General features: G+C 47.1%; 2 protein-coding genes across 2 annotated transcripts in view; one reads left to right on the top strand and one right to left on the bottom strand.

Annotated features, from left to right (window-relative positions):
- Positions 1-3,936: 3,936 nt before the first annotated feature.
- Positions 3,937-7,205, top strand: EIF4EBP2 (eukaryotic translation initiation factor 4E binding protein 2; the record flags this gene model as incomplete). Its single annotated transcript, XM_005882730.2, has 2 exons — positions 3,937-4,126; positions 5,103-7,205. Coding segments are annotated over 2 exons (222 nt in total), but the record flags the coding sequence as incomplete, so codon positions are not given.
- An 8,323-nt stretch (positions 7,206-15,528) lies between these two features.
- Positions 15,529-21,670, bottom strand: part of NODAL (nodal growth differentiation factor) — a 7,483-nt gene continuing 1,341 nt past the window's right edge. The window contains exons 3-4 of the mRNA XM_005882716.1: positions 17,712-18,409; positions 15,529-15,681 (exon numbers count right to left, since the gene is read on the bottom strand). Of these exons, the coding sequence (XP_005882778.1) occupies positions 15,529-15,681; positions 17,712-18,409 (851 nt within the window). The remainder of the gene's footprint in view (positions 15,682-17,711; positions 18,410-21,670) is intronic.

Here is a 21,670-nt window from a genome sequence, read left to right as displayed (position 1 = left end):
AAGGAAAATAAAGAGCTTCAATTGAATAAACTCTGAGACTTCCTAGGATGCAACCTAATATAAAAAGTGATTTTCATAATAATGACCCTGATTCATCAAGGAAGGGTTGAATTTTCTGTTTAAGATAGTAAAAAGTTTTAAATCCATATGAGAAAAATTTTCATCCAAAATAACTAAAATTATTCACTTTTTGAAAGTTGAACTGTTTTCTGCTATCCAAAATGACTCATAATATCCAGATGCCTTTTTGAGTTGTTACTATAATTTTTATTTTTAATGTCTTTATTGATTTTTAGAGAGAGAAGAAAGGAGAGGAAGAGAGAGAGAAACATCAATTGGCTGCCTCTGGTATGGTCTGGGACCGAACCCTAAACCTGGGCATGTGCCCTGACCAGGAATTGAGCCATGACCTCCAGGTTCATAGGTCAACATTCAACCACTGAGCCACATCGGCCAGGCCCTATTCACATAATTTTAAAAATGGTACATTTCTCTGTCATGTTAGAAGAAGTACAAATATTAGATAATTTATAAAAGGTATAAGTAATCAGGCCTTGCTGAACTAGAAAACAAAACAAAAAACTGCCTCCACCACTTCCCCTTATCCTGTCCTGCAGTGCTTCAGGGCAAATGATTGGTATAAACTGCTTGCCATACCATGTGCTGTTTACCTGTTATTTATATTAAGTAATATATCCTTCCATCCCTTTCACTTTAGGCAGCTCACTCCTGCTCTTGGAGATCATAGTGACTGTGAGGTAGACTGGCAAGAGGGTTGGACTGGGAGTCAGGAGACTATAGGGTCAGTTCAGATTGTGCCTCTGGTTAGCTCTATGACTTTAAGTCATTTTTCTGAGTCTCAGCATCATCTGTTAAAAATGATCTCTCTTGTCCCTTCCCTCCCTCTCTCACTAATTATTTGATATTTCATCTCTTCTTAAAGCACTGTTACCAGGGTTGTGGAAGAAGGATGATGTTGGGTTCTTAACTTTAATGAACTCATGAATGATTGGGGAACTTGAAAAAAAATACTGATTTCCAGGTTCTAATCCCAAGGATTCGAATTCAGTTGGAATGTTTTTTTAACAAGCATCCCAGAAGATTCTGATACAGATATCTTCAAAAATGCTGTCTTCGTAGGTTCCAAGTATGGTACAGTATTTTCCTTAGTAGTTTATTAAGGAGAGGCTGAGAGCCAGATATTTCATTTTCACTTTTTATAAACTATAAATATGATTGTGTGTGCAGTATAGTTGCAACAGAACTAGACAGTAAAAAAGAAAGTTGATATCCTTTGGAGTTGGTTTGAAAGCCATAAAGGTGACTAATTTGTAGTATTATTGAGAAGATAGTATGTTTAGTACTTAATTTTGATTGTTAAAGCAAGGATGGAGGGGGTGGAGGGTAGAGTCTCTATTGGCCACTCACTTCCTCACATAGTTTGACTCTTTCTAGTCAAAAGGAAATTATTTACTAGCATTGGCATAACAGTGTCATGGTACTACCGCAGCTATTAATCCCAAGGAAATTATTGAGTTTGTAATTCATTTCCCAACTATTTAATGTTGGTATTACTTATTTAGATTAAATATTTATTTCTTTCCTTTTCTGGGAAAACTCCAGAGTTTTTATTCCTCTTGCAGTAAATATCTTGCTTTTCCCCCCACTTGCTTCCTTATGTTTCAAGTAGATTGGTTAGCTGTATATTTGTTCTTCCGTTTCCCAGGATATAGCTTGTCACATGTTATTTGAGGAAATCTGCCTGAATCAAACTCTCCTTATTATAATACTAGAGGCCCAGTGCACTGGTTTCGTGTGCTGGTGGGGGCGTGGCCTGCGGGGATCAGCCCGCTGTGGGAGCACCGCTCATCCTGGTCAGCTGAGTGGCGCTCCCACTCTGGGAGCACACTGACCACTAGGGGGCAGCTCCGGTATTGAACGTCTTCCCCCTGCTGGTCAGTGCACATCATAGCAACTGGTCAACCGGTCGTTCTGATCTTTCCGCCATTCAGTCTCTGGGCTTTTATTATATAGAATAGGATGACAGTATTCTTTCTTTTTACATGGGAATCTAAAAGCATTTGCATTCTGCTTTTTGTAGTATTTACATTCTACCTCTTTAAACTGAGTGACTTTGCACAGTTTTACTTTTATATAATATTAGAGGCCTACTGCATGAAATTCGTGCGTGGGTAGGGTCCCTATGCCTGGCCAGCGATCAAGACTGATCTGTGGAGTGACCAGCGGGGTGATTGGGGGGGCCCCTGCTGGCACCTGCCTTGGCCAGCCTGGTGCCGCCTGCTCACCGGCCCTGTCCCCCACCACTGCAGTTCACCTTCCTCTGTGGGCAACTGGTGGGGCGATCGGGGGCCCCCACTGGCACCCACCTTGACTGTCCTGAGGCCTGTGGGCTGGGGGGCTGCTCCTGCGTTGAGCGTCTGCCCCCTGGTGATCAGTGCATGTCATAGCGACCTGTCATTCCACCAGTCGTTCCGTGGTTTGGTCAATTTGCATATTAGGCTTTTATTATATAGGATTGCCTTCAACTGGATGTCTAAACCTTCAAAGCAGGTTTTTCTTTCCTGGGTTTAAGCCTAGTATGAGCAAGAAACCTCCACATGACTACACCCTTTGTTACTTGGGCAGGGATGGCTAGTATGCTGGGCTTCCGCTCCCCTTTCCACCTTACCCGTTCAGACTTCACTCAAGGTCACCACATCTTTCCTCCTGAGCTTACTGTAGTTTTAGAATCAGCAGCAGAGCTCAGGCATCCACTACATTAGGTCAACATTAGGCACTTGTAAATGGACAGCAGCAAGTTTTTTTAACTGTTTATCAGGTAAAGTGCACTCTTTAGAACTACCTATATATATAAAAGCCTAAGTGACCATTAGGACCGGAACGACCAGTTGCTATGATGTGCACTGACCACCAGGTGGTCAGTGCGCTCCCACATCGGAAGCGCTGCTCAGCCAGAAGCTGGGCTCATGGCTGGAGAGCACAGCTGCAGCGGTGCAAGCCTCTCCTGCCTCCATGGCAGCGCTACCAAGTGGCACGGTGGCAGCAGGACCGGAATGAGCGGGAGTGGCGCCCGGCCCCTGGCTCTGACTCCTTCCTGGCCGCCTGCTGCTTCCTGCACTACTACATCCCCTGAGGGGTCCCGGATTGTGAGAAGGTGCAGGCCAGGCTGAGGGACCCCACCGGTGCACACATCCATGCACCAGGCCTCTAATAATAAAATATTCTGGTAGCACTTAACTGGTAAGCAGACTGGTTTGTCAGTTTCAGCTTCTGTACTATAGTTCTGTCTGGAAAATATGTCTCTCTCGGTGCCTTTAACTTAAAGGTGGCCATCTATCTATTGGTTATTTTTTCACATACTTGTTTATAACTTTATTTAAAACTTTTTTTTGAAGATCTATGTAATGATTAGGTCAGATAAAAATAAGTCATGGCCCTGGCATAAGGAATTCATAGTCTTTAGAGGTGCAGATAGATTAAACAAGAGTCCTATAATAGTTCATGTATATTGAGTAAGATGGGGGGGAAAGAACATCTTTAAAAAAAAAAAAAGGCCCTGGCTGGGTAGCTCAGTTGGTTAGAGCGCCATTCTGAGTTCAATCTGCAGTGAGGGCACATACAAGAATACAAGAAGCAACCAATGAAATGAACGCATAAATAAATGGACCAGTGAAATTGATGTAAGCTTTGTAAAGGAAGTGATGTTGAAACTGAAGCTTGAAGGGTAAATAGGGAATTTCCCCAGCTGGAGAGAAGGAAAAGGCATTCCAGATAGCAGAGAGACCTGGGAAGTTCAAGCTAACCCCTGTAAAATCCTTAAGGGTTAGAATTAGTTGGGATTTGAAATAAATTCCTGGGTAGTATTATATGTTGATAACCCCTTAATTTGTTTCAAACTCTGTCCAATGATGTTTTCCAGGAACCCGAATCATTTATGATCGAAAGTTTCTGTTGGATCGTCGAAATTCTCCCATGGCTCAGACCCCACCCTGCCATCTGCCCAATATCCCAGGAGTCACCAGCCCTGGCACCTTAATCGAAGACTCCAAAGTAGAAGTAAACAATTTGAACAACCTGAACAATCATGACAGAAAGCATGCAGTTGGTAAGAGAATGCTGGTATTGGGGTCCAGGAGGGTGACCCTAGAAATCTGAATGTCAGCTGTGGGTTGGAAAATGTTGATGCTTCAATTATAACTAATGGTCAATTAATTATATGTCTCTAAGTTCTCCCTCCCCACTACCCTCACCAAAGTTGAAATATTATGGAAACCCTAAGTTCCAAATTAGCATCAAATTTCATCTAGTGGGTGCGGAGGGAAAAAAAATCAGGGAACTTGGGCTCTATGCGACCAGGGAAAACACACAAAAACAAAACTGTTTAACCATTTGTAGACCATAAGCAGGTATAGACGCAGGCGGCGGATCTTTTTTAATTAAATTCAAAATATTGTGGCAGTTAACTGGTTAATAGTCCCCATTTCTAGCTTGTGGGGGAAAGCAATAGGTTTTTCCTCCCGTTTTCTAGGACTGCCTATAATATTTAAATAAACAGCCTCTACACACACACAGTTAGTAATGAGTCCTTGCTGTCTCTGTAAGCAGAAGAGGGAGGTTGAAACAACCAGCTCCTGAAGTCCACCTCAGGTTGCACTCCGTGACCCCTGTACATGAGCCAGCATTCTGCCTCCTCAAATTCCAAATGAGTTTTTAATGGACAAAGTGTCGATTCAAAGCCGGGCCAAAGTTCAAAACTTCCAGAAGAGTGTGCTGATGGGATAGATGGCAAGAAGCACCCCAGGATTCCTGTGTGGTCAACCTGTAGATAAAGGGACACTGGGAAGGTTTTCATTTCCATCCTTTTCTCAAATGCTCCTTCCCATTGGTGATGTGATTGCCATTCTTTTTTTCTCCCCCAAGATTAAAAAGATCAGCCAAAGCAAAGCCGAATAATTGTTTTAAGGCAGCAGAGCATTGGACTGTTTGAATTAATTTTTTACCCTCGTGCAGAGGGAATGGCAGTGAAAGCTGTTTTGCTTTTCCTTTTTGTGTAAGACTTTTCATCTTTTCATTCCAACTAGGGGATGATGCTCAGTTTGAGATGGACATCTAACTGTCCTGCAAGGATCAGAAGAATAGCAGCAACGCTGATACCTGTGTGTGTACCTGATTCGGCCAATAGGATCAACAATGAAAACACAGAAGAGGCAGTACCAGCAGTCCCCATTGCAGTGCCCCCTCCTCTTCCTCTGGGTGCCAAATGATGCGAAGAAGAGCTTCATCTGACTATTTCCTCTTCCTGCTTCTGTTCCCTTTCCCACTTAGATTAGATTGAAGGCCCATGGCGTATTTCTGTAGAACTAAGCAGCCCACAAAGGAAAACAGTTGAATTCTGGCTTCCTTAGTCATTTTTGTATTGAGATACACCACCCCGTCTCCAATTAAAAAAAAAAATCCCAAATCAGATATCAACCTACCAACAATTGCTGGCTTCCAGGAAAGTCTGGGCAAGTGTTACAGAGGTTTGCTGGGTTCAGCATTGTTCATGTTCTTGTCCTGTGTCTCCTGCCTGTCTTCCACCCATGGTTCAGTGCTACAAGAGTCTGGTTTGGGGTCTTCAAAACCAGAGGGAAATAAACAAGAAAAGAGCTGCTCTCTCTTGTCCCTTAAGGTGTTTGTCCCTGGGGCCAGCACAGGTTGTACAACTCTGGTAGCACTACCTGTGACACTGTTCTGAAGTCTGCTTCCCCTCCATCCTCTGGGAGGAATGCCTTCTGTCTTTGGTATAATAGTTTCTCTTTCCATTCCTTTACTTAGCACATGTGTGCAAGCATTTTTAAACTCTACATGAGGGGGTCGTCAGTAACCAGCTGTTCTTTCCTCCTCTCCTATTCCTCCCTTCTTGCATCATGTTGCTTGCAATCCTATTGTACTCTGAGCATCCACATAATTTCAGAGATAGAGCACTTTGGATAAGGCCTGATCATAGTACTTAAGCATGATTTTGGAAGAACCTTGGCCCATTTGAGTCACTAGTCTTAGTTGTCATTGTTTTTTTAATCCAATGAGCATTGTAATATTATCGCAGGCTGCAGTTTTTTTATATTTTTAAAGATGACTTCCAGAATGCTCTTAGAAAAACTAAATGTTTTTCCTTTGTGGACCTGCTTTATTTGGCTGCTGAGATAGATAAGCATGGGCTTCAAAATGTGTTCCTCCCCATTTTCTTGCTTTCCCTTTGTACTCTGAATTTTCCCTTTCTTTCCCTTCCTCTCTCTCTCTCCTTCCTTTTTCTCTGCCAGGCCATGTTTCAAATATACATCAAAGATACCTCAAGTGTTGGTATCTGATAATATCTGTCACTCCTCTTATCTGAGGAGTGACCTTTTATTTTTTAAGATGACTACAGACCTATTTTTAGATATGTTTTCAGTAAATTCTGAACAGCAACTTTTTAATCACATCTTCCAGTGTTAGGAAGGTGAGAAATGTCTGTAGGCAAGTCTGCTGTTCCATGTCACCATCCTTTGTCTCCTGCAGTCCCTTAGGAGCGCTTTCCTTCTCCTCCTAGTTTTGGGTGTGCATGCTTGGCGTTTGTAGTGGGTGGGTGGTAAAGCTGGACCGTTCTGCCTTGTGGGTTGTTCATGAAAGCCTCCTTCTTCTCCCTTACCCTTTGCTCTGTCATTCCCTCTGCTCCCTAGCCACCCCCCTGACTATTGACTGGCACAGTAATCCCAGGAGAGTGACTCAGTCCCTCTTAGAAAGACTAATGCCTCTGTCCCCTCATAGAAAGACAAGTAGCCTCTGATATCCTGGGAATTTCTGGTTGGATTTGGTGCCCTGAATCATCTATTGAGATCACTGCCCAGGGTGAGAGTAATGGGCCAGTTGGCTAAGAAAGAAAGCTGTTTGTTTTTCTTTTGAACTATGAAAAGACCCTGTGTGCAAATACATCTTAGACAAAAGAGGGAGGATGTCCAAGGAACTTCGTTCTGCTTTCTGCTATAAAATGTGAATAGTTCACAAAGTGAAACCTTTTGTGATGGTTGATGTCTCAGGAATAAGCTGGACCTCCAAAGTTTTGGAGATGCTTTCAGTCTCAGAAGCTGATGATCAGAAAAGTATTGTTTGTTTGTTTACTGTATCCCTGTTCCGATTTTAATTAAACTCCAGATTTCGCTTTACATTCTCTTGGAAATCTCAAGTTACACTGTCATTTGCTTAAGAAGCTGGCTTAGGACGTCTTTGTCCCTGGAGCATGATTCTTTAGGAGTGAAGATTTCGTTCTTCATACCCTGGCCTTGGCGTCTGAGGAATCCGACTCAACTACAGCTGGTCAGTCTGTCAGTGAGCAGAAGAGTATCCCCTTCCTCACCTTTATTGTTGCTCAGAAACCTCAGCTGCCTCTTCGAGCAGTGGGGAATGGAACTAAAACATGCCAGCTTGAGTAGTATAAGATACAATTTTCCCCTTTGTTTGACAACTTGGGCAAGCTCTGCACGGGCCCCCTAATTAGAAGCCGTGTTTCTAGTATTCCTGGGAGTGTCGGCTCCTCTGCACGGACTTCCTTACTGCTGGGCGAACTTCTTTCCTGGAGTCCACTGCCACTAGAAATACTTTGACTTCATTAATGGGTATCTTAAAGATGATTTCACAAGGCAACATAAAATTCCAACAGGTGACACCTTTGTGCCCAGCCTCCGAATCGTTTTCAGGGCAAGCAGAATCCAGTAGGTGGCTTACTTCTGCATGTTTGAAAGGAAACTCAGAGATAAATCCCTGAATGAACTATCTATCCTGACTTTTCCTTGGGGAGGGAACATCCTTAGGGTACCATTTGAGTGAAACGGTTCTTAAAATCTTAGTGATCATTTGTATTTTTCTTTTAAGAGGGAACCGTGTTTCTGTACTTCTGGTGACAGTCCATCTTAATGACAATGACCTCTTTCTCCAAATTCCTGCAGGAGATATGCATCGTCGTGGTTCTCCGTTCTTTTATGGTGTGGTTTCTTTAGCTCACCACTTCCTCATTCTGTGTAAATACTTATCGAATTCTCAGGAGCACAGAGTAGAGAAACTGGCTTCTGGCTATTAGGCTTCCAAGCCAAGCGTCCTGTCCTTCCACTTCTGTTATCTTGCTGCGTAACTCCCCCAAACTCAAACTCTTAAAAAGGCAAACATCATCTGTCAGTTTCTATAGGTTTGGAATTTGGAAACAGCTTAGCATCGTGGTTCTGGCACAGGGATCTTAGGAAGTTGCAGCCCAAGATGTTGGCAGGGTCTGCAGTTGTCTGGGGCTGGAGAATCTACTTCTGAGCTCTCTCTTTGTGGTTGTTGGCAGGATGCCTCAGTTTCCCCACATGCGAGTCTCTGTGTAGAATATTGTGAGTGTCCACACACCATGGCCGCTGGCTTCCCCCTGAGTGAGTGATCTGGGGGAAGAAGGGGCAGGGAGGAATTTGCAGTGCCTTTTATGACAGTCTTTGAAAGCACACACCTTCACTTCTTACTCTGTTCCTTAGGAACAAGCCACTAAGCCCAGCCTGCACTCAAGGGGAGAAATAGACCCCTACCTACTGTACAGGGCAGTATCAAAGGATTTGTGGATATATCTTCAAACCACCTCACCCCTAACAGGATGAAACCAGGCCAAAAGGAGTGAGGGTTAGGTTTAAACTAGATGATATATTGAGAGAGATGTTGCTACTGAGAACAGTTTTCTGAGATGTGTTATCACCAAACCGGGATAGAAGACAGATTATTTCCTGAAAGCTACCTGCTAGTTTTGAGGGGTGGCAGGAAATGGCAGCTTCCAGGAGAGCATAATGCGTATACACTTGCCTGGCTAACAGCAGCCCAAAGATGCTACTTTGCAAGTCCCTAAAAATTCAATACCACTTACTTGCTATCCCCTCTAGCCAGGAATTGACCAAGGGAATTGGGTCTGTGTAGCTGATCCACTAAAGCTGACAATCGGAGTTAGGGTTTCTAGCAAAGAGAGCAAATGTGAGGTAGATGTTGGATTACTGAGCTGAAGAAAAGTAATATAAGAACTCATCGTGTATGGATTTACACTCTGCCTCTTACCAGCATTTTCTTACCTGTAGCCCGGCTTGCTCTCGAGTTCAGATTCAGGGTGAAATAGATGATGGCATCTGAACCAGGCCCACCAGAGTCGATGCTTGACACCTGGTCTTCAGCTGCACCAGCTGAAACACCTGGGTCAGGTGTTCACCCAAGAGGCTACTCGTCGAAGTAGGGAACATCTGGGAATTAGAAATGTCGGTGCTTGATTGTCCTTTAAGTTCAGTATTACAGGTTAACTCGTGTGCCCACTTAGTCCGGGGCCTCTTGATGGAAATGGTTTTTTAAAGAGAACCAGTCTTGTCTTCACTCTTGCGAGAAACTTGGGTGAGGTTTGTCAGTTCGATGCATTCTTAGGGAGTGTCTGCTGTGTGTTTATGGCACCCATGCCCAACCAAGTTTATAGAGGTTTCAGACATCTCGAAGATGCAGATTCTCATATGGATTTACACTCTGCCTCTTACCAACATTTTCTTACCTGTAGCCCTGCTTGCTTTAGTGTAGGCTTGAAGAAAAGCATTGCTACTGAGGCAGCTATAAGAAACAGCTATTTCTTCCCAAAGAAAGGAACTCATCTTTAAGGCACCTTCAAATTAATTATGCTTTTTCTTCTGATTTTAAGGTGGAGTCAACCTAGACGGTGTTTTATTTATCAGCTCTTAGGGACTCTCAGACTTACCTTCCCAGTTCAAACATTTCCGTTGGGATGTACCCGCTGGCTTTGTGTGGGCTTCATCCCAGAGCCGGTCACTCGCCAGTGTGTATTGAGCATATGCTTTGAATCAAGGCCACTGGTGCAAGGGGCTCATCTTGGCAGTAATATCCCAGAAACTGAACCTTTTTCTATTCTCCCATCCTGGCTCCTCAATGGGGTATCGAGCATCTCGGCTGCTGAGCCAGGGCCCTCAGCGCCTTGTATATCTCTTTAAAGAGGAGGCCCAGTGCCTTTATTTGGGTCAGAACTTTCCCTTCTTGGCATGTTTCTGGACTACATGCATACCGGCAGCTATTGATAAATCTGCGAAACTCAATCACTCACCTGTGACCTCTGGGAGGGGAGTAGTATTTGTTTTAAAAAGGCATTGTTTCTTTGGGAGGGCAGTTTCTGTCTGGACTAGAAGGGGGTGCAGTTATCACACATACTTCCTTCGCCCCAAAGTTCTTTACCTTTCAGCTTTCAATAAAAGATGAGAACAGATTTGGAGGCAATTCTTTAGAATGCTTGTCACCCAGGGGGATTTCCTGTTCTAGTAATCATTTTCCAGTTGAGTATTGGAGTTTCCTTGAGGCAAGCTCCCAGAAATTTTTTACTGAAGACTAAGGATGATTGATACATACCTATTTTTTCAAACAATCATTCATGTCACCTTTCTCAGCTTCTGGAATGCACATTTCTTTGTGCTGGTCCTGGAAGTTGATACCTTTTGGGAAAGCTTAGATTTAGGAGGTCTTTCAAGGTCTTGTTCACATGGTCTGTGGTTTCTCTTTGCCTGACCTCTGCCTGAAGCCCTGGCAGACCATACTGTACATGCTGATGGAAAATATTATGAAGATGAAAATACATTTTCGGGAGTATTTAAACTCTTAACTCTGCCACCTTTCTGTGAGTGGGAGGCGGGCTGAGAGATGCTGCAATGCTTGATAATCATTTAGCCATGCTGAAATTTGCAACGGGAACTCTTGTTGGTGCTTAAAACCAGAATTCCTGGACACTTCAAACTTGGAGAATTCCATGAATCTAGCACAGAATAGCCATACTTGCCCATTGCCATCCCTTTCTCTCCATCTTAATCTTTAAAAAGAAAAAGGCAAAGCCCCAGCCGAGGGTAATTTTTACTTGAAACCAGGAGAGTGGGGGAGGAACACTGTAGAGATGAGGGGCGAGCTGTCCGGTCAGCCATCCTGCTCTGCTGCGAGTCCAAATCACTGAGTACTGTGAGCCAGTGCCTTTCCTTCACCTGAAGATGGAGCCCGTCTCCCTCCCTCGGTGAGGAGACCCTGTGCTACCCAGGGTAAACCTTAGAGAAGGCGGCTTAGAGAGCCCGGTGGACACTCACATATTTCGTGTCCATTTTAAGCATCTTTAAAATATTTTAGACATTCAAAAATGCCCTTCCCTGTCTTAGCGACACCAGTGGCCCAATTCCATCCATTCTGAATGGAAAGCAGAGACTGCCAGTTCTTCCTTTGATCTTCCCTTCATCCCCTTGATGTGGCTGACCCTGACCCCTCATCCATTTCACTGTCATGGATGGATAGCAGAGGGCACCATGTAGTCCTGAGGCAGTCCTGTGTGATTCTGTGATCAGTTGTTTTGGGTTTGGGTTTTTTGGTGTTTTTGTTTTTTTTTGTCTAATTGTCCTTTCAAACCAGCAGGTGTTTGGAAATTAGTGAAAAAATAAATTCTCACCAATGGTTGCTGTTACAGTTAAATCAATAAAGATCTTGGATATCAACTTGGTGTTCTATTTAATTTTTTAAGTTTTCAGGTGAAATCCTGTTGGTTTCACATTCTGGGAGTCTTGGCTGATGAGGGAGATGGGCAAAGGCAGTTGGCCACTTCATGTGTCTGTTCTTCCCGCACTTAGGGAGCGCCGACTTTGTCCATCTACCCTGAATGTGCAGGGAGCGCCAACTTTGTCCATCTACCCTGAATGTGCAGGGAGCGCCGACTTTGTCCATCTACCCTGTATGTGCGGAGCGCCGACTTTGTCCATCTGGCCCTGTATGTGCAAGGCGGTGATGGGTCCCTTCCTGCAGCAGCTTGGGGGCAAAGGGGTACATGCTGGGGCTGGATGTACAAGAAAACTAGGTGCCAACCATGAGGAAGCCCAAACAGCTCTTGCTGAAGAGGGCTGCCTCTGCCTCTCAGCACTTGTTAGGAATCCATCATATCTGATGTCTTAAAATAGACCAGGCTGTGCTGCATAGCAGCGGATTCCTTGCTATTATTAATCCAGTGAGGCTCACACATTAGTATTGAGAACAAGTATTCTTTCATGCTTCAGATGCAGTGAAGTCCGCTGAGTAAAACTGGACTTGAGATATGTTCCCGTCAGAACAGCCTAGAGCAGCGGTCGCCGACCAGTGGTCTGCGGACTACTACTGGTGGTCCGTGAGGTCCGAAAGGTTGGCGACTGCTGGCCCAGAGGGTTAGCTCAGGCTGTGGAGTAAGGCCAGATTCCAGCTGCATTCCTGCCAATAGGAGTCTCAGCCCTGGTTTCCTTCTCTAAAGTAGGGTTAAGATCATCTTTCCTAGGTGCTTTGAGGCTCAGGTAAGATTGGAGTTCAGTAAAGGACTCAAGCACAGCTCAGTTGGCTCCCGAGTGAGCAAGTTTGGGAATGATCAGGACTGAAGACTTTAAGGCAATGGTTCTCAACCTTCCTAATGCCGCGACCCTTTAATACAGTTCCTCATGTTGTGGTGACCCCCAACCATTAAATTATTTTTGTTGCTACTTCATAACTGTAATTTTGCTACTGTTATGAATCATAATGTAAATATCTGATATGCAGGATGTATTTTCATTGTTACAAATTGAACATAATTAAAGCATAGTGATTAATACAAAAACAATATGTAATTATATATGTGTTTTCCGATGGTCTTAGGCGACCCCCAAAGGGGTCGCGACCCACAGGTTGAGAACCGCTGCTTTAAGGGAAGATGGGGCCGAATCATTTTGAAGGCACTTTCATACGCACTTTACTCTGCCTCAAAGGCAACTCAGGGTATAGGGGTAAGGGTTTTGCTGCTAATAAAAGAGGCTTTACAAAATGGAGATAAACTCGACTATGGTGCTATTTGAATCACATCTGTGTTTCTGCTTCTCCTCTTTGTCTTTTCTCCACCCCTACCTACTGCCGGGCCCACCCACTTCCCCAGCCGAGGAGAATAGTGCATCCGATTTTCCCCACTCACCTGCTGACTTGCACTGCTCTAGGAACAATGGAAGTAGGCCTTTGCCTTCAGAGCAAGTTAAAGTACCCCTGACTGTTCTATAAAAGCCCCTTCCTGCCCCCCAGGTTAGGACAGGACTCCGTTCTCAGGAGGTAGTATGTCCTCCAACTTAGAAAGTGTTCACCAGCACACAGGCTCAACCATGGAGCTGTGTTGCTAGGCTCGGCCCTAAATACCTCTGGCCAGACAGCAGGATGTCCCTGGGGCTGACACCAAACCGAGCTTTCAGCAGGGGGTCAGCAAAAGGTAGCGTCACTGGTTTGTGCCTGCGTCTTCTGCTTGATAGGAGGCAATGCCTTGTCCTCAGTGAGGTTTGTTCTCTGAGTCAGAGCTGCTAAGGAGACACTCCCACAAGCTGTGGCCGCAAATAGCTTGACCTTCTGCTTTCCTGGCCCCAGCCATAGAACTACTGGGCACCTACTTAGTCAAGATGCTCTGAAGTCCTGGGATGGGATTTTCTCTCCCAAGAAATTCAGTTCGGTAGTGGAAGTAGAATTCTAGTTCCAAAGCTAGGGGAGCAAAGACCTCTAAGTACTATTAAGCATGATGCCCCTGGGGCTGGAGACCAAAGTCAGGTCTGGGTCTTGCCACTCCTAAGTGTGTGGTCAGGCCACTAGGCCGCTCTGGGGTCTCATTTAGGAAAGAGAATGGGACAAAAACTGACCTGACGAGGCCCTCCCAGCTAAGTGGAATCAGATGCAGAATCCCATTGTGACCCTGCAGCGTGGGTAGGGCGGGTCTGTTCCCACTCCAGGAAACGAGCAGCTGGGTCAGCTTTGTGCTGAGTCAGGGCATTGAGGCGTCTCAGGCCCAGGCCTGGCTCTAGCCTCGCCAACCCTGCCTGGGCCAGGATTACTACCTTGACCCAACCAAGGCTGCATGTCTAAACTCAGCAAGGGTCCTCGAATGCTTGGGATCACTTCCCAAAGGCTGGGCTTCTTGGTGAGGCAGGGACAGACTGACGGTGGACTCATTCCCAACAAAATGGCCCCTTGCCCTGCCAAACAAAAAATACATAGCCCATCCTAGCCAGTTTGGCTCAGTGGATACAACATCCGCTCTTGGTCTGAAGGGTCTCGGGTTCAATTCCCGGTCAAGGACACGTACCTCAGTTGCAAGCTGGATCCTGACCCTGGGGTGCGTGCGGAGGGAACCAATAGATGTGTCTCTTACATTGATGTTTCCCTCTCTGTCTCTCCCCCTCCTTCTCTAAAAAATTAAAGGAAAAATGTCCCAGGTTGAGGATTAACAAATATATATATATATAAATTTCCCCCGTTTTGACAGTGCTGATAAGGAAATGCAGAATTGCTGCCTTTGGGGTCTTTTCATCCAGAAGGCAAAGACTTGTGTTTGGTGGGAGAGCTCCCTACGAGAAAGCTATGTTCCTTTTGCTGTGCTGCTGTGAGAAACCTGAAGTTAAGGCAATCTTAGAACCCTGGGCAGCAAAAGCTGATAAAGGATAGATAACGGGATGGCAGGGCCTGGCTTAGCAGGCTTTGTAGGGAGATGGGATAAAGCCTGACTTACAGCTCGTGAGCCTTCCAACAGACATTTCACAGGAATGCATTAGGATCCACCTGCTTTCATGTCACAGGATGAGGCTGAGTAGTAAATTATTCACTTGAGGGACAAGGGTCACACAGCTGCTCAGTGGCTGAGCTGTGACCACAGCCCAAATCTGCCACCCTGGGCAGGGCCTTCACCCCTATGGATAGGAAGCTTAGGGCCGCATTAATAGCACGCATTAAGAGACGGAAGTGAACTGTCACCAACTTTAATAGACTCGGGGGTGGGGGGTGTCTGAGGGCCCCAGCTGCTGTAGTCCAAAGTGGCTAGTTCTCTGGGACGAGTTCCTGCCTCTCCCTTCAGAGGCACCAGCAGGCCTATAAGGACTGTACAGTGGCTTTATGACTGTACAACTCATTAGCAGAGATCCACTTCAGGAAGCCTGAACAAGGCCAACAGATTGCTCCTGGCCAGCCAGAAAGACGTGGGCCCCTCACCCAGCCTGAGGCACCCGGAGCCAATTGACTCCGTGATGCTTAATCTAGGGGGTGGGGGTGGCAAAGACCACTTTCGAGAATACATAAAAGTTATAGACAACCTTGTCCCACCTCAAAAACGCGTATGTGCCCCAACTTTCGCATACGATTTCCGGGAGTACACAGGTTTAAAAAGGCAGGTAAGGTCTCTTCATTAGTGCTTTCACTCGCCACTGTCTGTCCAGTGAAGAGAAAACCCAGCCAGGCTGCTTCACAGGCTCCCCCTCCCTCTCCTGACGGCCTCTGTTTAGCCAGCCTCGAGGGCCTGCGTTTGCAGGGCGGACAGCCTCCTCCTCACGCCTGGTGGACAGTGCAGCCTTCCATTTATTTCTTCGCATTGGATCGGACGGTCATCATGTCTTCCAGGAGCCTCCCAGCCTTCCGGGGAACAGGCAAATCCAGCGGCCCTCCAGCACCTCAAAGGCACCCACACTCTTCCACAATCATGTCCTTATGGTGGTCTAGAAGGACTCTGCCATTGTCCACATACAGCATGCTCAAGGGCCTGGTCTTCACGGGGGCACAGCAGGTGGAAGGGACGCGGTGGGGCTGGTACCGTTTCAGCAGACTCTGAAAGGGAGGAGACGGGTCAGTTCAACATCCAGGTGAGAATAGGTCATTTCTGGGTAAAGGGTGAAAAAAATACTGAGAGTCTAGATCAGTGACTGGGTGCAAAAATAGAAGGAAACTGTTTTCATAAAGGAATCAGCATGCCGATACATCATCGACTCTAACTTCTAAAATCACTTCTGCTTTCTTAAAGCATCTTTTAAACAGAAGATTCTAAAAGCTGTATCTGGGTAGGACAGTAGCCAACTTAAATGTTCTCCTATTAGTATAGTAGAGTGAATACCAGTTTATAAAATATTCCAAGAAACTCCTGGTTTAGTTCCAAAAATATGAGGCAGAAGAGAGTCATGTGGAAATTCTTGTGGGATATGCTTTGTTACCCAGAGAAGGGCAAACAGAGTCAACGGGAGAAAAGGTAACAACCCCCTGGCATTCTGGAACTGGGCCCTAGCCCTGTGGTCCAGCAACATCTTCTCAGGTCAGAGCTGGCAACTGGGCCTATCTGGGTCTCTGTGGTTCCCTCTGGTCACGCTGCAGGTGGGTTGGTGGAGTGAAGTGGGGCCTGGGAGAGGCTCGTGAGGGCCTTTGCCAGGGACAGGTCCTCTGGGGCTGGCCCCCACGAGTGCCTCCCTTGCAGGAGCTCAGCTCACATGCTCCCCAGAGCCCCTGAACCCTGCCTGAGGCTTGGCATGGAGGATGCACTCTAGGGCAGCGGTCACCAACCGGTGGTCCACCAGGTGGGTTGGTGGAGTGAAGTGGGGCCTGGGAGAGGCTCGTGAGGGCCTTTGCCAGGGACAGGTCCTCTGGGGCTGGCCCCCACGAGTGCCTCCCTTGCAGGAGCTCAGCTCACATGCTCCCCAGAGCCTCTGAACCCTGCCTGAGGCTTGGCATGGAGGATGCACTCTAGGGCAGCGGTCACCAACCGGTGGTCCAAGAGGTCCGAAAGGTTGGCGACCACTGCTCTAGGGCAAGAGATTCTCAGTCTAGGCTTCTTGGAGTAAATAGAAACACATTGTTCCCAGATGACTGTTGAGAGCAGGGCAGGGCTACCTAAATATCAGGGTCACTATATTAGCCTCTATTCTCTTTTCTTCTTTTTTTTAATCCTCACCTAATTTATAGAGAGAGGTGAAGCGGCCCTGACGGAGGATGGAACCTGAAACCTGGGTATGTGCCTTGACTGGAAATTGAACCCACAACCTTTTGGTGTATGGGACCACACTCCCACCAATTGAGCCACCCAGCCAAGAATAGCCTCTATTCTCTACTTTCTCCATCTCATTCTCCTGCCATTCCTCTCCCTCTCCCACCTTCTAGAACTTGGGCTGATTAATGACACTGGTGGTAGGTAGCCTATGGCCTTACCTAACTTCTGCAAAATGGGTATCCAATTCCTATTTTAGGCAGCAAAACTACAGTGGCTGGGATATTATTATCTCAACCATGGCCCCATAAATGTGGCCCCTATTTCATCAGTGAATCACAGACTTCTAGTAATGATAACACAACATCAAACATGCCTATTATCTGTCAACTACTCTACATGCAGTATACATATCACCTCATTTAACACTATAACACCCCTATAAAATATCCCCATTTTATAGGTGGGAAAACGAGGCTCAGAGAGAGGAAGCCACTTGATCAATATTACACAGCTAATAAGTAGGAATCAAACCCAGGCCTCTCTATCCCAAAACACCAGATTCTAAACTTCCTTTCCTAGAATGTCAGGGTTGGGGAGGAGTTGAAACCCTCTAGTGTGTACCCTCCACCCCTAATTTTATGAAAGACAAGGGAAAAGTCCTAGGAAAGCAATGACTCCATCCATGTAGGCTTTCTGAGGATGTTGAGGGTGGCCATCTCCATATCCTTAGGACCTGGCACACATAGGTGCTTGAATAACTGTGCAGGGATGAATAAACACAGCCATTTAATAGCAGCACTGGAGTCTTGTGCCCCGGATCTGGCAGTATGGCCACTTCCCCACAGACTGCCTGCCCTCCACCCCCCATGCCCTGGCATCACACCTGGATGTATGCGTGGTTGGTGGGATGGAACTCCTCCCCCACAGGGTTAGGACACTCGCCCTCACAGCGATAGGCATTGTACTGCTTGGGGTAGATGATCCAGGCGCCCCATCCAATCAGGTTGAAGTCCACCTGGAACTTGACCTTCCGACACAGTTGGCTTCTGTCCGGCAAGTGATGTCTCGGGTGCCTCCTGCCCTTTTCCTGGAAGAGCTGTCCCTCCTGGGCCCGCCAGGAGCTCTCAGCTTCCCACAGCAAGGTGGAGCCACCCAGCCTCCTCTGCTCAGGAGGGAGGTTGGAGTAGAGCAGGAGGAGCACATTGGTAACAGGCGGTGTGGGAGGCCGCGGCCAGCATTCTCTGGCCAAACTGGACATCTGCTCCCCCAGCTTCCCAGGGTGCTTCAGCCACTTGGAGAGTGGCCTGGTCACCTCCAGGACCATGCTGCCAGAAGAAAAGGTAACCTGGGACAGAGAAACAGTCAACAGTTCCAGCCAAAGACGTTCTGGGCAGCCGGCTGGGTCCCGATCGGCCTCCAGCTTTGGCTGGTGGAAAATCTCGATGGAGAGTGGGACGCCAGGGGGAAGGTCCACTGGGCTGGCCAGCTGCAGCCGGAGCTCGGCCCACTCCAGGTCCTCCTTTTGGCTCAGGAAGGAGAAGTCAAAAGCAAAGGTCCAGTTCTGCCCATCCACCTCCACATCTGAGTGGGGAAAAACAGGAAGGAGGCAGCGTCAGTGGGGACCTCCCTCGGTCTCAGTCAGTGTAACAACCATAGCTCAAGTCTGGCTCTCACCTCATATGCATCACTTCTCTTAATCCTCACCTTGACCCTGCGAGATGGGCATGTTATTGAACCCATTTTAGAGACGAGGAAAATTGAGACTCAGAGAAGTTAAATTATCTGCCCAAGGTGTCATTCGTGGAAAGTGGCAGAGCCAAGAATAAACCTGGGTTTGCCTAACTGAAAAGCCCAAACTCCAAATCACTGTTCTGCCACTCCCCCTGAAGACACTCCAAAGTCAGAGAACAACTGGTAAAAATGGGATGAGTTAGTTTCCACTCCCCTCTAGAGAGAGAGAGAGAGAGAGAGAGAGAGAGAGAGAGAAAGAGAGAGAGAGAGAGAGAGAGAGAGAATCTAAGGCTGAGCTTTAGATCTAAACCCTGAGCTTTCTGACCGAAACCCTGGGCTTCCAACTTGCCCAGTGACCCTGGAGCAATTCACTTCCCAGGCCCCGTTTTCTCGCTGGGAAGGGCGGTCTGTCGCACAGGCACCATGAAGTTGGTAAGCATATCATGGAAAGGCTCGGAGCTCTCAGGGAGGCACAGGCAACAGAAACCAAAGGCTGGCTGCCCGCTTCCTGGCCAGTTCCTCCAGATGGAGGCAGAGACTTCAGGAGGTTTTGGCAGCCTTACAAATAGGCTTCTCAAGGCATTCTAAGCTTGACTTTGCGCTGCCCTTGCACTTTCCACCCTTCGGTTTCTCCTCTCTGCCTGCAGGGCACTCACTCTCTCCTGCCCCAGTTCATCCACAGGCCCAGGGCAGACAGGGCCAGCACACACAGCCCTATCCCACCCACCCAAGACAACTAAGCCCAAAGCGGATGAAAAGGAACGGGAAGCACATTCCATTTATTTTAGTCCTGAACTAATTTGGTCTGATGTCTCGGAATGCATGGGTTTTCAGGTCCCAAAAAGTGATCTTTAACTTTTTCCAGCCCAGTTGCTTCTTTGTAATAGGAATGCCTTACCCACCTCTGCATCATCAGACCCAGGAAAATAAAGACATTTGAGGGTTTATTGCTAAATAAAAGTCAAAGGTTATTCATTAGAAGTAAAAACTCTTTTGTGCATAGATCCGGGAGGTAGTGATGATCCCATTTATGTCCTTCTGGGCAGACCACATAACAATTTATTTATTAACATATTTTTATTGATTTCAGAGAGGAAGGGAGAGGGAGAGAGAGCTAGAAACATCAATGATGAGAGAGAATCATTGATCGGCTGCCCCCTGCACACCCGCAACTGGGGATTGGCCCACAACCTAGGCAAGTGCCCTTGACCAGAACTGAACCAGTGACCCTTTAGTCCACAGGCCAACACTCTATCCACTGAGCCAAACCAGCTAGGGCAACAGTTTGTTTTTTTATTGTCTCACAGAGTATGCTGGGTCAGACAGTAAGTGAATTTCTCTGGGAAACCCAGCCTGCATGAGAAGGGACAGTTCCGAGGCTCACCCTCAGGCAGCTCTCCCAGCCCACCCCTAGTCGCTCCGTTTCACTTTATTCCCACTTCCCTCCTCATTAGCACCCGCAGGGGGCAATAACCGGCCCTGGACTAGCAACTCTCCTCAGAGGTGTGGGGAGGAGGCTGACACTACCCGCTGCCCATTGGAGCACCTCCTGCCACCTGGGGACTGGGGACGAGGTGGGGCCTGTAGCAACTCCAGGCCACAAGCTCCACTATTATCTCAAGTATCTACAAATGGCCCTTTAAGGGAAGGCATTCCAGCTCAGTGGTTAAGAGCAGGGGCCCTGTTTTCTCCAGTGATGGTTCAAATTCTGCCGTTTGCTGTTTAACGTTGGGCAGGTTACTATTGGAGGCCTTCTCGGGGCCTCAGTACCCACCGGGATGTTGTGATGACTGAGATCATGTAAAGTCTTTATCTAGCACAACCACCCAAGTGCAACATAGACACTGGCTGTCATCAGCCGCCTTTGCCCAGGTCCACAGTTACAATGAAGGTAGAGAGGGACCTCTACCGGGACGAAGTCGTCTGTCACCGGGATGGGCGGTGTGTACGGAGGGAGGGCAGGAAATTACTCCTTCCTGCTGGAGGAGCCTGAGACTCCACAACCCCACAGCCAGCCAAGGGCTCCCTTAGATCTGGCTCTGGTTCATCTTAGAATAGGGGTGTCTAATCCTTTGGGGGTCATGGATGCCTGATGAAAGCTCAGTGGATACAGTGCCGGGCTGTGGACTGAAGGGTTTGATGGCAGTCAAGGGCATGTACCTCGGTTGCAGGCTCAATCCTGGCCCTGATCGGGGCGCATGTGGAGGTAACCAATCGATGTGTCTCTCTCACATTGATGTTCTCTCTCTAAAAATCGGGAGGAAAATATCCTGGGGTGATGATTAACAATAAATAAACAAACAAATAAATAAAATGTAAAGAAAAAAAAGTTAAGAATGCTTTTCTCAGAAAAAAAAACTGTATCTCCCACTTATGTAATAAGTGCGATTTGGGCTGCCCTCACGCCAAGTGTTTTATAAACACTGTCTCCTTTAAATCAGTGACACACAGATGTAAAGCCTATTTCTGCACCGGACACCCATTCCAGCCGTCCCGGTGTAGCTGACAAAGAAACCCAGGGAGGAAAAAGGCGGGTTTAGGACAACCTTCTCCAGTCTCCCTCCAGACCGGCTGTCCTCACAGCTTTAAAAAATGAAGTGATTCACAACAATATGCATGCACTTAACGCCACTGTACACTTAAAAGCGGGTAAAACGGCCCATTTTGTTATGTATATGTTACCATACACACACAAATGAGGCGGAAAGAAAGCCAGCTCCCTGCTTACAAAAGAGGAAACTGGAGAAATCAACTAGAGCGCCAGGGACACCTTGGGAACCGGGAAACAGGGTTTGAGGGGCAAAAACTCAGTTCTCCAGACGCCCAGACGAACAAACTTCCAAACTTCGGGGGAAAGGGGAACTGGAAAAGTGCAGCCCGCCCCACCCCAAAACCCCCGCAGTTTCCTGGCGGCGGAGCCGAGCACTCCAGTAACTTTCAAATTGTCCTGCTCCCCGGGTGTCCCTAGTCTGGCTGGTTCCCAGATGACCCCTCCGGAGAGGGTCACCAGCTGTCTGACCCGAGACTGGGCAGGCCAGGGACCGCAAGGGGCCAGCGGGTGGCCAGTCAGATCAGATTGTCGGATGTGGATTTCGCGGCGGCCCCGGGAGG

The sequence above is a fragment of the Myotis brandtii genome, unplaced genomic scaffold (genome assembly GCF_000412655.1).
Source record: "Myotis brandtii unplaced genomic scaffold, ASM41265v1 scaffold735, whole genome shotgun sequence".
Taxonomy (NCBI): domain Eukaryota; kingdom Metazoa; phylum Chordata; class Mammalia; order Chiroptera; family Vespertilionidae; genus Myotis; species Myotis brandtii.
Note: the sequence above shows the minus strand (reverse complement) of the source record. Positions and strands in the feature narration are given on the sequence as shown.